Source organism: Berghia stephanieae, chromosome 9, assembly GCF_034508935.2.
Source record: "Berghia stephanieae isolate SIO BIC M18660-M18661 chromosome 9, UCSD_Bste_1.3, whole genome shotgun sequence".
Taxonomy (NCBI): Eukaryota; Metazoa; Mollusca; class Gastropoda; order Nudibranchia; family Aeolidiidae; genus Berghia; species Berghia stephanieae.
The window spans coordinates 12,615,532-12,630,531 of record NC_088368.1 but is presented as its reverse complement, the minus strand read 5'-3'; the positions used below and the strand labels follow the sequence as shown (position 1 = coordinate 12,630,531).

At 33.7% G+C, this 15,000-nt stretch overlaps 2 protein-coding genes across 2 annotated transcripts in view; one reads left to right on the top strand and one right to left on the bottom strand.

Annotated features, from left to right (window-relative positions):
- The window catches only part of LOC144979707 (G-protein-signaling modulator 2-like), a 42,596-nt gene extending 29,060 nt beyond the window's left edge, over positions 1–13,536 (bottom strand). The window contains exon 1 of the mRNA XM_078926637.1: positions 13,292–13,536. Coding sequence (XP_078782763.1) covers positions 13,292–13,351 — 60 coding nt within the window. The 5' untranslated portion in view covers positions 13,352–13,536. The remainder of the gene's footprint in view (positions 1–13,291) is intronic.
- A 737-nt stretch (positions 13,537–14,273) lies between these two features.
- LOC144979136 (tetratricopeptide repeat protein 16-like) overlaps positions 14,274–15,000 on the top strand; it is a 7,272-nt gene continuing 6,545 nt past the window's right edge. The window contains exon 1 of the mRNA XM_078925737.1: positions 14,274–14,290. Within this exon, the coding sequence (XP_078781863.1) occupies positions 14,274–14,290 (17 nt within the window). The remainder of the gene's footprint in view (positions 14,291–15,000) is intronic.

Genomic DNA, 15,000 nt, shown 5'->3' with positions numbered 1-15,000 from the left:
AAACACCTTCCGCCACCCCTACTCCCGCACGCACATACACGCACACACAAACACACACAAAACTAACCCCCCCCCCCCCCCCCGCCCCCTCTCCCCTTAAAAAAAGGGAAATTGTGCGAGTGCAAAAAAGGGGGTGAGGCGAAAACAGTAGCTCTGCTCTGCTCCTCCCTTAGAATTAACCCCCCCCCCCCCCTCTCTCTCTCTCTCTCTCTCTAAATAATTACAGCAAACAAACAAACAAAACACACACACACACACACACACTCAAATCGGGAAGATACAATGACTGGTAGGAGTGAAGTCGAATACCGCTTGTGAGGGGTTTAGTTCACAGTACTGTGGCGTTCATCAACAATTATAATCAATGGAATATTGGGTGGTGCTTAGCAAGGCCTGACAAAGGTTACAATCACAATCTAAGCAGTAGAAATCGAATGGCACGGAACGAGAAAAATAAATATGCACTCCTGTGAACTTCGAACTATATATATATATATATATATATATATATATATATTATATATATATATATATATATATAGTTCGAAGATGACGTCACTCAGGTATTTGTTATTGTTTTTTGCCATCCGCCTTTATGAGTAATGCTCACTGAACTGTATTAACCTGACTATAAACGTTCATGGATACACACAGTTTCGTGTGTTGGTCCGTTATACTTCCGGATGGAAATCTTATGAGCTTCTTAGCCAACCGCATACTATATATATATATATATATATATATATATATATATATATATATATATATATATATATATATATATATATATATATATATATATATATATATATATATATATATATATATATATACCCATTAATTCAATCTTATTGTGCGGCTATGTGGGCAATTAGTGGTATGACACTCGCGTTCAGATCAGAAGGTCCTTGGGACAAGCAGCGCAGAGTTGAGTCCAATGGTAAAGGCTGTTTACTCAAATACTCTCACGTGCTCAGGTGTAAAATGAGTTCCTGGCCGTTAAAGCGGTGTCTTTGTCGGAGAAAAAATGTGACATCGCCTCACAGTGTTATACTCGTCCTACATGGTAAGTGTTGCTGTTGACTAGGGAACCCTTGTAAGGCGCTTTGAGCAAGTTTAGTGGATATTGCACTACATAAATCCTCAAGTTAGATATTGTTTTTTGTTTTGTTTTGTTTGTTTTTTTTTGGGGGGGGGGTTCTTTCTTTCTTTTTTTTTTTTTTTTAATTTATTCTTTGTCTCAGAAAAATGTATATAATGATGGGGTAAAATTAGGAGCGCCAAATACTGAGATAGTCGGTGTTAAGTTGAGTGCCACTGTACTGTGACAATAGGCCACAATAAAGATCCATACAAACGGCCTAAAGCACTGCGCGCACTCAATTTTTATGGTTAATTTTAACAATTACGTATCAGTTCTCTGCGCGCACGCAATTTTAAAGCAAACTTTAACAATTAGATATCAGTTTTGTAAAAATTTCGCTAAATACAGGACTAAAAAAACCTCAATTTTTAAAATCAAATTTAGTCCCAAATCTATTATTGGCATCGACAAATCAAAAACGCAATCTTGAAAAATATCAATAAGTTTTGGAAAGAAAAAGAAAAAAGAAAAGAAACAAAAATGGACAGTAGTGATTTTTGTCCCGAAACTGTATAATATTTAGTATTAACTAAAAATCTCCAATTTAAAAGTCACTTTTTGGTATTTAGACCATCCCATGCCCAATATTATACCGTTCTGAGGCGGAGGGCCATGGGCATACGCGTGACCTACCGTCTCAAAACGGTAGAATTTCGAAATTAATCGGACCCCTATAAGTAATTTTAGAATTAAAATGAAAAGAATTACCAATATTGAAATTGTTACAATACAAAAAAAGAGTATTTATTCTCCACCATAACGAAGAGAATTTTTTTTAAACCCTAATTTTAAAATTATATTTTGTGACTAACATTTCAGTTTGCAGCACAGAGTTCGCCCGGCCCCGACATACAATAATCGCTTTGATACGGTGGGTTCATGGCCTACTTAAGTACTATAGTTACGTCATGGGTGGGTCACAAAAGCGGTGTCAGTCAATAGAAGTGCATCTATTTGATACAACAGGAAATGTTTGAACAGCCTTAGATTGATGTTAATTGACTTATTATATATGAGAAGCATCCACAAAACCAGTGTCGATATTACAAGCGGAATGGGTTGAACAAAACAATAATTCCATCAGCTATCTATTGGATGAAGGGCTTTGTGATATATTGACCCTCATAACATACCAAACAAAAAAAAACCAACACAGTAATATATAAGGGTGAGTATAACAATTACCTAATCTACTTTGTTCTGGGGATAAAAAAAAAAACAACAACACGTTTTTAAACTTTTGGTCAGATAGCTTTTCCTTCAAATGCAGATCGATTACAATGACCGTTAACTTGTCGAAAACTCTCAAAACTGGGACTTTTAAGTTAGAATAACTTCTAGGAAGTCCCAGGTTTGAGAGTTTGTGATGACGGGGGTCATTTTAATCGATTGATATTTGAAGATAAGAGTTTTCTGGGCCAATGGTATTACAATGTGTTGGGGTTTGTTTTTTTTTTTTTGTTTTTTTTTTTTTTTGTTTTTTTCAGGGTAAGGCAGTAATGAGGTGATAAGTTGTGTTGAACTATTAGTACAATATCTCCCTTATGGTATTATCGAATGATTCACCTGGTTTTGTTCTGTTGGGAAACGGCGTTTAACACAAAATAAGTGACTTAACCACGTGCCAATGTTCAGGTAGTGTTAACTCAAGTTATGATAATAATACAAATGTGGTCCACCGCTTCGATCTGTTAAATGTCGGAATGAAATATCAGGATGAAGAAACGTAACAGATATCCTTATTGAAGGTCAATTAAACCCATTTAATATTTGCCACAAGGGGCCCAGTACAGATCGACAATCAGAATCATGACGTAACTATAGTACTCAAGTCGGCCAAGGTCAGAAGACAAATCTCCCGTTACATTATTTTGGCAAATATAAATTTATATCTCGATAGATCCCCCTCAACTTATTAAAGTGTCAAATCTGATATTTCTTTGGCGAGTTAGCTTTAAGACTTTTAAACAAGTTGGAGGCGCGGGGCGGGGAGGGGGGGGGGGGGTTGCGTTATCTATTGATATATATATTGACATTGATGAAAGGCAGTAATGAAGAGAAAAAAGTGTTTTTTTTACCATACGGCCAGTGTCAAAAACAAAAGCCAAAGAATGGGACATGAGCTTGTAACTCAGTCATCTTATAGGAAATGTGTGACCGAACGACTCAGAACGGTCTTATGTCGAAGTGATTTAGAGCATAAACATTGACTTTTAGTCAAAAATATGTGCGTGGGATAAATTTTTAAAAATATTTTATTGAGGAAACGTGTCACAAATCTGGCAATTTCAACTGTAACAAACCCTTTTGGCATCTAGTTTACCCCGGCATGATACCATTTTGAAGCGATTGTTCACATATACAGTTGGAGCTATTCTGGACGGGGAGGGGGGAGGGGGCGAATGATTAACCCTCTCCTTACCACCTATTGGAAAATCGTCATATTTGATACGATGCAACCGTCACTTTTCTCATCCAGATTTCATTTCTTTTTGCTATAGCTATAAAGACTTTGTAAGAGAGTTAGCTTATAGCAAGTGGGTTTAATGAGTTCACAGTGCTTGTATATCAGTTAAACTTGGTCATTATATTGAGTAGTCTAGGTCAGTTTTACGTTCCAAAGTTAAAGGATTGGTCATTATATTGAGTACTAGAAAATTACTTTCTTTGATCGGTGTTACTTGGTATTTGGGGATAAAAGCATTAAGTTATAGTTGGTATTCATCATTTAGGCGTACGATATTATTTGGGCGTAGCGTATTTGTTATTTGGGCGTACGGATTATTTAGGCGTACGCCATTTGATTATTTAGGCGTAAAACTGACCTTTGGTGAAAGGAATTGTGGGACAGTTTACAATAGGATATAAAACAGTGTGTCTGATCAAACGGGGATCATTCTACCTTTTGATTCTGCATTCAACTTGACCATGAGCTGCACACTTTAAACCTTTTGTGCTAACCATCATTTATTTGCTTTTACGGACTTAGAAATATTCCACGTATATTGAAAATGGTTACTTAGGCAAAATTGACTTTACATGTGGACTGATTTTACGGATTTGGAATTTATGAAACTGATTGAATTATGACCATGCTATTTGATTTGGATTTGGAATTTATCATGATTTGGATTTTGAATTTATCACAAACAAATAAAACTGTAAGAAATGAAACTTGGAATCTGGACTTTTATTTGAATGTCTTGATGTTGTGCATTCAATTATCATCACCGGCCCCTGAACTCTTTCGTCATTATTAACATCTACAACACGACGCAAAGGATAATATTACTATCTATCAAAAACACCACTATGCGATCATAAGCCATTACATATGTGTGCGACTACGCCACATTATGCATCTTATTTGGTGTCGTGAATCAGGATTCTTATATATCTTTATTTGGAGCCCTGATACCATGATGTAAAGATGTTATCATTCCGAACCATGGAAACACAAGAAATGTATATTGTTGCGGTGTTAACATCTATTAAAGTTTTTGTGAGACTCGAATTTTGAAGTGAAAATTGTGAACAGATAGGAAAATAGTTTTATTTGGGAAAGAAAATGAATATCAATTTTGAAGGTGAAGCAGTGGAATTATTTTGTATTGAAATATGAAAAAAAAATATTGAAATTATAGATGATTCCTAAAATTCTGACAAAAGACAATATTTAAAAAAATAGATAAATATACTAAATAATATTTAAATTAAGAGTCACAGATAGAAAAGGAAATTTTAAAAAAATATAGATATATAGGGCAATATATTATATTCAAAAAGTGAAAACAATATATTATAGAACGGCAAAATAAATAATAATAATAATAATAATAATAATAATAATAATAATAATAATAATAATAATAATAATAATAATAATAATAATAATAATAATACTAATAATAATAATAATAATAATGCATTGATGCTATACGTATTTTATTTAATTAAAAAGAAGAGAGGGAGAGATGAAGAAAAATTGCAGAATTTAAATGAATATTTTAGTGCGTTTTATTTTTCAAAATAAATGAAAATGCGTTTACTTATAATCGGGCGTTTCGGAACAAATCTTCGAATATTAATTTGTACCGTTAATGGCAATGTTTTGTTAATATCAGTAACAAAGATGTGTCGATTTTTATTTCAATTTTTGTATGTTACTGTTGGAATTACATGACAGTTGGTCCATTATTTAATGTTGTTACGTTTTATTTTCTGTCAAAATGACTCAAGAAGATGATGGCAATAAAATCACGTACATTATAAGTTTTGATAATTGAAAAATGTCTTATGGTATTTATTGTTATATTACAACATCATTGGTTATATTTTTCTCCCGTCAATAGGGATGAATTGGTAGGTTGATATTGACTCTTTGAGATTCATGGGTTCATGACAAAGAGCAAAGTTTTATATCTGTTTGTATTCTTGGTAATAAATGTGTGGTTAACGCAGCCAAGTAATCGACAACAGAGCTTATTTAGTTGTGTAATGAGACATGGCGTTATAATAGATTACATAAGACATTTGGATTTTATCACTGGAAATTAAGTTGAAATGATTCATGCGGAATTTGAGTCAATCGTTGTTTTGTTTTGTTTTGTTTTGAAACGCGTTCATCGTGATTTTTAAAAGGAGTTATATTCGCATAATATCGGAATAACGGACTTTTGGTTTAAAGTCGGAGAATTAAAAGCAGATAATATAAATACAATTTTTGATGTCTTGTAATCGGAGTTAAACTGTTATTACGGAAGAATAACAAAATATTGAAAATGCATTTTCATGTCATGTAAGCTGATAATATTTGAGACACAAGTGGTTAACTTGTTGAGAATCAGCGAATTATAAGTAACCCATATGGTAAAATGCTGTAAATGCATAGTGGGTAAATAAGCGCAATGAAGTAAGACGCGGTAATTAAAGTGGACAAGGTATAAATTAAGAGACGCAGGAATGATGCGTTCGGGAATATTTTATTTTGTGTTTGATTAAAGCGCACGGTTTGACTTTATGAAATGACGCAAAAGGTGGTGAATTTTTTATAAATACGAGGCGCGCAGTCAAAACGCACAGTTTTATCAGTACTATATTATTATGAGGCGCGAGATAACGTCGCAATGAGTTATATGAATATTATTATATGCCGAGAGCAAAGGCGCGAGACATTGAAATTTTTATTGAGCAGAGTGTATATTGTTGTTTCTGCGAATATTTTCATTATCATATGTTTCTCCTATCGATTTGATGTTGTAATTGTAATCAATATTTACTGCGTGGTTTGAATTTAACATTTATATCATAAAATGTGTAACTGAGTTGAATAAATTATGTTCAATTGATTAGAATTAAATCTTAAGAGAGTAATCAGTCGGCACTAAGTTGAAATGGTAGGAAGTGATATGATAACACAAATAATAATGATAACATAAACAGAATCATTGTTTATTAAATTAGGGAATTTTCTAAGGGGAATAATTCGAGTTAATCAAATACAGAAGTAGTGTTTGCACTAAAACATGATATACACATCACGAGAGAAGACACTTGCAACCATCAATCATAACGGAAACGCTGATGACAACGACAGAGCCAATTCAAACACAACCACAACAGAGGTCGGGAAATGTCCTAATCCCTTTGGTCTATCCACGGATACCTTGAAATGGAGTAACAATCTCGACAACCACTACGTCATTGATACGTCCAGAATCAACACAATCTACAGACTACAAACTACACAGCAACCTCAATTACATCGTACCTTTCAACTTATACAAACTTGACAGAATTCATAAAATAATATCTGTATCAACACAGATTTCTTCCATGAACCTTTTTATATTTACATTCTTTATTGAACAATTGGATTACTTCTACGACAACAATACCCAACGATGTACGATGTCAATAATTACATAAACGTTCAAGATACGATTGTTTTTACAAAAATGATGTCCAATTGTGAACAATACTACTTCCATCATATTCAGTGGTGAGCGTATTCAAATTTAAACTTATGTCAATATACAAGTGTGCAGCACCCATATCTACAACTTATAAACATTGAATATTATAATAACGCCTGTCTTAGTATCATTGTAAAAGATAAAGGCTATATATGTATATAAGACAATGCAGGAAAAAGTATCGCAAAACGCCACATGAGCGATTTCCTTGGATTCATTATCGTATGATATTCAACAACCTGCGTTCAAATAACGAAAATATTGTTGACCTTATTCGACCCTACTACATACACTACTAGACTACGTTATTGTTACATCATCTACCTGGTGTTTGGACTCACGTCACCCACCGGTACTCTACAGATTACATCATCTACCTGGTGTGTACTCACATGCCACCTCATCAAAACTCGATCAACAAACACAGACAATTACAATGCACGACCTCTGTCGACTACTACACACGAACTCTTTGTCAACACATGGCTGAGTTCACAACTTTCTTTTGACTTGCTGGATAAGTCAAACTTCATTTAAATTCAAGATCTCGCACACAGTTAATCTTGAATTTTTACAATTTCATCTACAATGAGATTCAACATATACACAAGACAACCACAAATATCAACGAGGAGAATCGACCCAGATGCCGGAGATGAATGGATTACAGCGACGTCACAAGACCAAGAAACAACCCAACAGGTTAAGCATACGTTTGCTACCTGTAGAGTCTTTTTTCGTCCCAAATTCAAAAGACTCGAACAAATACAACACACTAATTGCAAAAGTTGGTCACTTTAGTAACAGCCCACAATCACATACTGTGTTAGATTTTACTTATTTAGTTATTTACACTGTACTAAATATGAATAAGTCGGACAGACTAATGACTGATTATTTACTTAACACTAAATATGTGATGTGAACAAGTCGGACAGACTAATGTCTGATTATGTATTAAAGACTAAATATTTGAATGTGAAGACATTATGGTGATAATTCGAAGACATTTACAGAGGAAAAAGTTTTTAATTAATTAACAATAATTAAAGTGAATTTATGACACTTGGGCTATTCAGTGACCACAACACACACAACAATGCAACACGTAGACTAGATACAATCACCTCAACTCTTATAGTTGATATATTTTTTTCATTGCATGAAAACTCATTCTAAATGGAGACAATGACTTAATTAACAATTACTGACAATTTTTACAGGATGACCATTCTCAAAACGAACGGATTACTGAGAAATGTGACCTCTGATGGATGACCACAAAGAACAATTTGATATCAATGTAGTTGTAAACTACACCCTGATGACTTAAAAAGCTTAAAAAATTGAAACATCAACAATGAACAATGAATGATAATAACTTCAACTTGAATTTTAAAATGATGATAATGCTATTATTTTGATTTATTTTTTTAATATTTTTTTTATTACTAATTGAAATGTAATCCTTCGTATATGGATTTAGATGTCTATAATACATTATTTGTACCACATATTATAAGTAGGAATTAATGTAATAATGTTGTTTAAATGGAATCATACAATATAAGGGAATATACAAGGTACTGGTTTTGATATGTCAGTAAATGAGTAGACATACATGGAAGCTGAGATTATCACCCATGTCGTGAAGAGTTGAATTTGAGATTGAATAAGACAACGTGAGTATATCACAAATGGAATTTGAACCATCCTTTTTCACGCAATACTATTTATGTGTGATGGGGTATGACGAGAATTAAACACTTTTATTGCTATGAAGATGGAATTTAAGGTGAAAAGATTTTTTTTTCTTTGAACTTTTAATTACTTGATATCTTACTGTCGATGTTGTAATGCCTTAAAAGTATAATCGATAAATATATAAATCTTTAATCAACTTTCGTGTTGGTAAATTTAAATTTTAATCACTTTTAAATGATAGATACCTTACTGTTGATGTTGTAATTTGAAAGAAAAAAAATCTATAATCGATATATATATATATCTATTTAGATGTTGTAATCAAATTTGATGTTTGTGAATTTATCAATGTTGTAATACTATAAAACCTATAATTGATATATATGAATGTTGTAATCAACTTTGGTGTTTTTGAATTTAAAGTTTAAAGTTTTTAAATATTTAACTGGTATAAGTATTATCATTTTAACATTTATTTATTACATTTTAGTTGGACATTACATATATATTTAATCTCTCACTGTAATTTTTTTGAATTGAAATTGTTTTAAAGTCAATTTAAATTCTAAGAAAGGGGCGTATGTAAGAGAGTTAGCTTATAGCAAGTGGGTTTAATGAGTTCACAGTGCTTGTATATCAGTTAAACTTGGTCATTATATTGAGTAGTCTAGGTCAGTTTTACGTTCCAAAGTTAAAGGATTGGTCATTATATTGAGTACTAGAAAATTACTTTCTTTGATCGGTGTTACTTGGTATTTGGGGATAAAAGCATTAAGTTATAGTTGGTATTCATCATTTAGGCGTACGATATTATTTGGGCGTAGCGTATTTGTTATTTGGGCGTACGGATTATTTAGGCGTACGCCATTTGATTATTTAGGCGTAAAACTGACCTTTGGTGAAAGGAATTGTGGGACAGTTTACAATAGGATATAAAACAGTGTGTCTGATCAAACGGGGATCATTCTACCTTTTGATTCTGCATTCAACTTGACCATGAGCTGCACACTTTAAACCTTTTGTGCTAACCATCATTTATTTGCTTTTACGGACTTAGAAATATTCCACGTATATTGAAAATGGTTACTTAGGCAAAATTGACTTTACATGTGGACTGATTTTACGGATTTGGAATTTATGAAACTGATTGAATTATGACCATGCTATTTGATTTGGATTTGGAATTTATCATGATTTGGATTTTGAATTTATCACAAACAAATAAAACTGTAAGAAATGAAACTTGGAATCTGGACTTTTATTTGAATGTCTTGATGTTGTGCATTCAATTATCATCACCGGCCCCTGAACTCTTTCGTCATTATTAACATCTACAACACGACGCAAAGGATAATATTACTATCTATCAAAAACACCACTATGCGATCATAAGCCATTACATATGTGTGCGACTACGCCACAACTTGACATTCTGTAATAGAGCTCATATTGTCGAACAATATTAAGTATAAAATGTGCTTGTCTGTTTGAGTAAGAAATGTCTGTTTTTGTGTTGGATTGGTGTGAATTTTGGGGAAAAATTCAGAAAATGGCTGGTAACGAGAGGGTTAAGGCATGCATTGTAACCTAGGGGGGTCCCCAGGTTCTAGCATCGTGTCAGGAAATTTCGCTATTCTTTTCCTTGGGGCAAGATCCCCTCCCCTCCCCCTTCCCCCATTCGCTCATTTGGACAACATGGATGATTCATTTTGACATCAGCTGTCTTTTTGAAGAGTTTGTTTAAAGGCGTATTATTATCATCTGTTATAGAGAGAAGATGGGTGAGATCCGATCACCCATGGCCCGAAAACTCATCTTTAAAAAATGAATCAAGCAAAAACAAATAAATATATAAATCAAAAACACTGCAACACCTTCGCCATCTAAAACTATTTATTATTCTCTAATGTGTGAACACTAGGAATATCGTTATCTAGAAATCGAACCCAGTACGTTAAGGCGTCTGACCTACGTCCGACAGACACTGTATCGATTGGTCCACTGATCCAGACAGACTTAATCAATAGCAATCGGGTCGTCGTTGTGATTACTACATGGTTTGTGAACATTTATATCTCAACGACCCGTCCTCTGTGAGTAAGAGAGACAGATATATATATATATATATATATATATATATAATATATATATATATATATATATATATATATATATATATATATATATATATATAATATATATAATATATAATATATAATATATATATATATATATATATATATATATATATATATATATATATATATATATATATATATATATATATATAAAGAGAGTGAGAGAGAGAGGATAGAGTGAGAGAGAGAAAGAGAGAGTGAGTGAGTGAGAGAGAGAGAGAGAGAGAGAAAGAGATAGAGAAAGAGTGAGTGAGAGTGAGAGAGAGAAAGAAAGAGAGAGAGTGAGTGAGAGAGAGAGAGAGAAAGAGAAAGAAAGAAAGAAAGAGAGAAAGAAAGAAAGAAAGAGAGAGAGAGAGAGAGAGAGAGAAAGAGAGAGAGAGAGAGAGAGAAAGAGAGAGAGAGAGAGTGAGATAATATGTGTGGTGTATGTGTGTACGTTTTAAGAGATAAACAATCCGCGTCCCGGGGGCCGTTATTTACATCTCCCAGCGAGCTGAAAATTGCCGAAAATTGCTCATTTCCTTGGAGATCTGATGTTAAGTGGAGATTTCTTTTCGAGATGTGTTCACGACCAATAAATAGCGGTTACGTCTATGTCGTGATGTTTTGAGGGGTGTTTAATCGTCATCACTGGTACGACGTGTGAACGAGTTCTTGGGCAATTGGATTCAATAGTCTGATGTCACGTCGCCCAGCAACAGCGGCCATCTTAGTTCTAAACAAAGAAAATCGGTACTTTTTATTCTTCATGCTGGCTAGAACTTTTCATATGTCTTGTGATCAGAATGTATAAAAGTCAAAACATGGTCAGATTTATAATGGGGTTTTTTTTCCTCTGGATACACTTTTATGCTCATCGGAGAAATATTTCATAAGGGCGTCCGCCATTGTTCCGATAGTTTAGAGCCAGTTACTAAGTTACCATGCGTCATTACGAGGGAAGTGACGTTACGACTGTTGAAGAGTATTGTAAATGATAAAGGCTTCTCCAACATAATGTACAAAATACTCTATGTCGGGGGGGGGGGGGGGGGGGGGGGGGGGGGGGGGGGGCGACTCGTTGCCGGAAACTGAATGAATAATTAGGTGTTAATTTCAATTCGTTACGGTGGAGAATAGATGAGGTTGTTGTGCTAAAAGGTCGTTTGCATCACGTTCGCCTCAAAAATACTCAAAGACTAAGTTATTTGGGGAAAAACAAGGGAATTTACTTTCATCAGTTTCTCTGGATAAAATAATGAAAAATAAACCAAAAACTGACGATCTAGCAGCAAAATTATATTATTTAGTTGTAAGCTTTATAAAGTGTAGAAATAGTGTGGACAAAGTTGATACTCTGTTCTCCCTTTTTTTTTAACAGTTGAGAACCTAGTTCTGCCACTCCATTGAATCGCCAGTTTTTGTTTGCTTGTTATTGTTTTGTTTGTTTGCTTGTTTTTTCTTTGGAATGGGGGGGGGGGTGTATTTTACATTATTTAACTGATAGAAACTGATAAAAACAGTTTTTCCTATTTATTTTTTTCTTCAAAATAACTTAGCATTGGAGTAATTTTGTGGTGAAAGTCACAGAAATTTTTTGGCATAGCCTCAAATACAATTTCTAACAAGCAAAAATCTCATAATGTGTAATTCTATTTCATTTTAATTCTAAAAATCACCTTTAACTTTAAGGGTCCAATCAATCCCGACAGAACACCGTGTTGAGAAGGTGGATCACATATCAATATTTCGGTAAACGTCTTACGTGAGAAAATTTCAAGACGTTTTTTGTGGGGTTTTTTTCTGTTTAAAAAAAATAAATCTTATGTCGTCGTAACGCCCCCAGCGGATATACCTTGTACTACAGATGTATATCTATGCTTACAGTCACGTCCACCAAGAGGCTACACAGATGGGTTTTTTTTTAAGTATAAAAATATAAATAAGAGTAAATCAATCCATTCTTTAAAAAATCTTATTATACCATAGAGATCTTATAAGGAGGAGATTTTTCAAAACCCGCTAAGTCCCACTCACATAGAAAATGAATTAACTTAACTCCACAGGGAAACTTGACCCTTTGTCTCAAATCGGTATTATGGCGGGGTCGGGATGGAGTAGATGATTGAATTTCAGTAAAAACCTGGGGAGGGGGGGGGGGGGGTTACATTCTATTCGTTACGATGGAGAATAAATATAATTTCTAACGTTCGAAATATCCCAAAGTCAGTAAAACAAAAATTTCATTTAAATTCTAAATCTAAGTTGGACATACTTTTTGAGACGAAGAATCACAATTAGTAGACATTGGAACAGACTCAAGGATTTAAAAGTATCAAATGAATACGTACCAGGTCAATATCGTCCAAAAAGGTAACATCTCCAGACATGGACTTGCCAGTATCCTCCATTACAGCCAAAATTGGATATTATTACAGTTACGAAAGACTAACAGTAATCCGATACGAATCCCACACTCTTGACCATGTTAACAGGTATAGAATGAATCAAGGTGACGTCACTCAGTTCTCTGGTATTGTTTTTTTTTAAGAACGTGAGTTGGGTGATTAGTTCTCAATAAATTATCTAAACCAGACTATAAACAATGAATGTTAAACACAGTTCCTTGTTTGCACGTATGATCTGACTGGCAGAACCGATGAGTGTTCTACCTAAACGCGCAAAATATCAATCGAGATCATGAACACTGATAATTATTTCTTTCTCTTAAGTGAATTCCCGAGGGATTATACTCCTGTTTTCTGTTATTATTTTTGTTTGCTTTTTTTTTTTTATTTATTTATTTTATTACTATTATATTTATTTCTTTTTAAAAAGGGACACATTATATGCAGCTCCTGAGATCTGGCGTTCCAGTCCATCGACGACTGTGACTACTACAAAATAAGTGTACACAGCACTTTCATACTCCTTTTTTAATTATATTTTTTTTATTATTTATAAAAACAATATTTATTTTATTACTATTAATATTTATTTCTTTTTAAACAGGGACATATTATTATATTATAGGCGGCTCCTGAGATCTTGCGTTCCAGTTCATCAAGACTACGACTACTGCTATGACTAATGTGACAACTACAAAATAAGTGTACACACTACTTTCCTATTACTGCTCAGGCGACATATTCAGTAAGGAATGATGGCGACGTAATGAACAGGAGGGGGAATAGAATCAAGTCTCGGAATCGAATTAACGTACGTTGTTTTTGTTTTTGTTTTTGTTTTTTTGTTGTTTTTTTTTTTTTTTTTTGTTTTTTTTTTTGTTTTTGTTTTTTTTTTTTATTTCTCTTTCGTCACTGAAAGTTAAACATGAAGCAAATAACAAGGTTTTTCCCCCCCTCACCTCCATAACATTTGCAAATCACAGTACCGTACTGCCGTACTCTGGAAAACCCCATATTTAAAAATTTAGCCAGAAAACTCGTCCTTCAATATATCTATCGATTTAAAATGACCCTCCTCTTGGCAAAAACTCTCAAACCTGGGACTTCGCGCGAAGTCCCAGGTTTGAGAGTTTTTGCCAAGAAGAGGGTCATTTAAATCGATCGATATTTGAAGGACGAGTTTTCTGACCAAATGTTTAACTATGGGTTTTTTCCGGAGTACGGCAGAGTTGTAACAACAAGCGCCGATGGGTTTCTCATGGTTGTCAGTGTATCACACCTTTTCCAAATAAATAAGGGAATCCGTATGACAATACTATCCGTGTACTCTGACACAAAAAAAAACCCACATTTATAAACAATTTTGGCCAGAAAACTCGTCCTTCAAATATCTATCAATCGATTAAAATGACCTTCCTCTTGTAAATAAAAACAAAAACTGTGCTACCGAGAACTTTACGAAAGTCACTCGTCATGGCAGTTCCAAGTTTAATAGTTTTTGACGAGGGTCATTTATATCGATGAATATTTAAAGGACTGGTTACCTGGCCATAATTTGTAAAATGTATTATATTTTTTTTCACAGTACTGCAGATTATAGACGGCTTGTACAACATAGTACCTAAAACAAGGACTGACGAAAAGGGAAGATG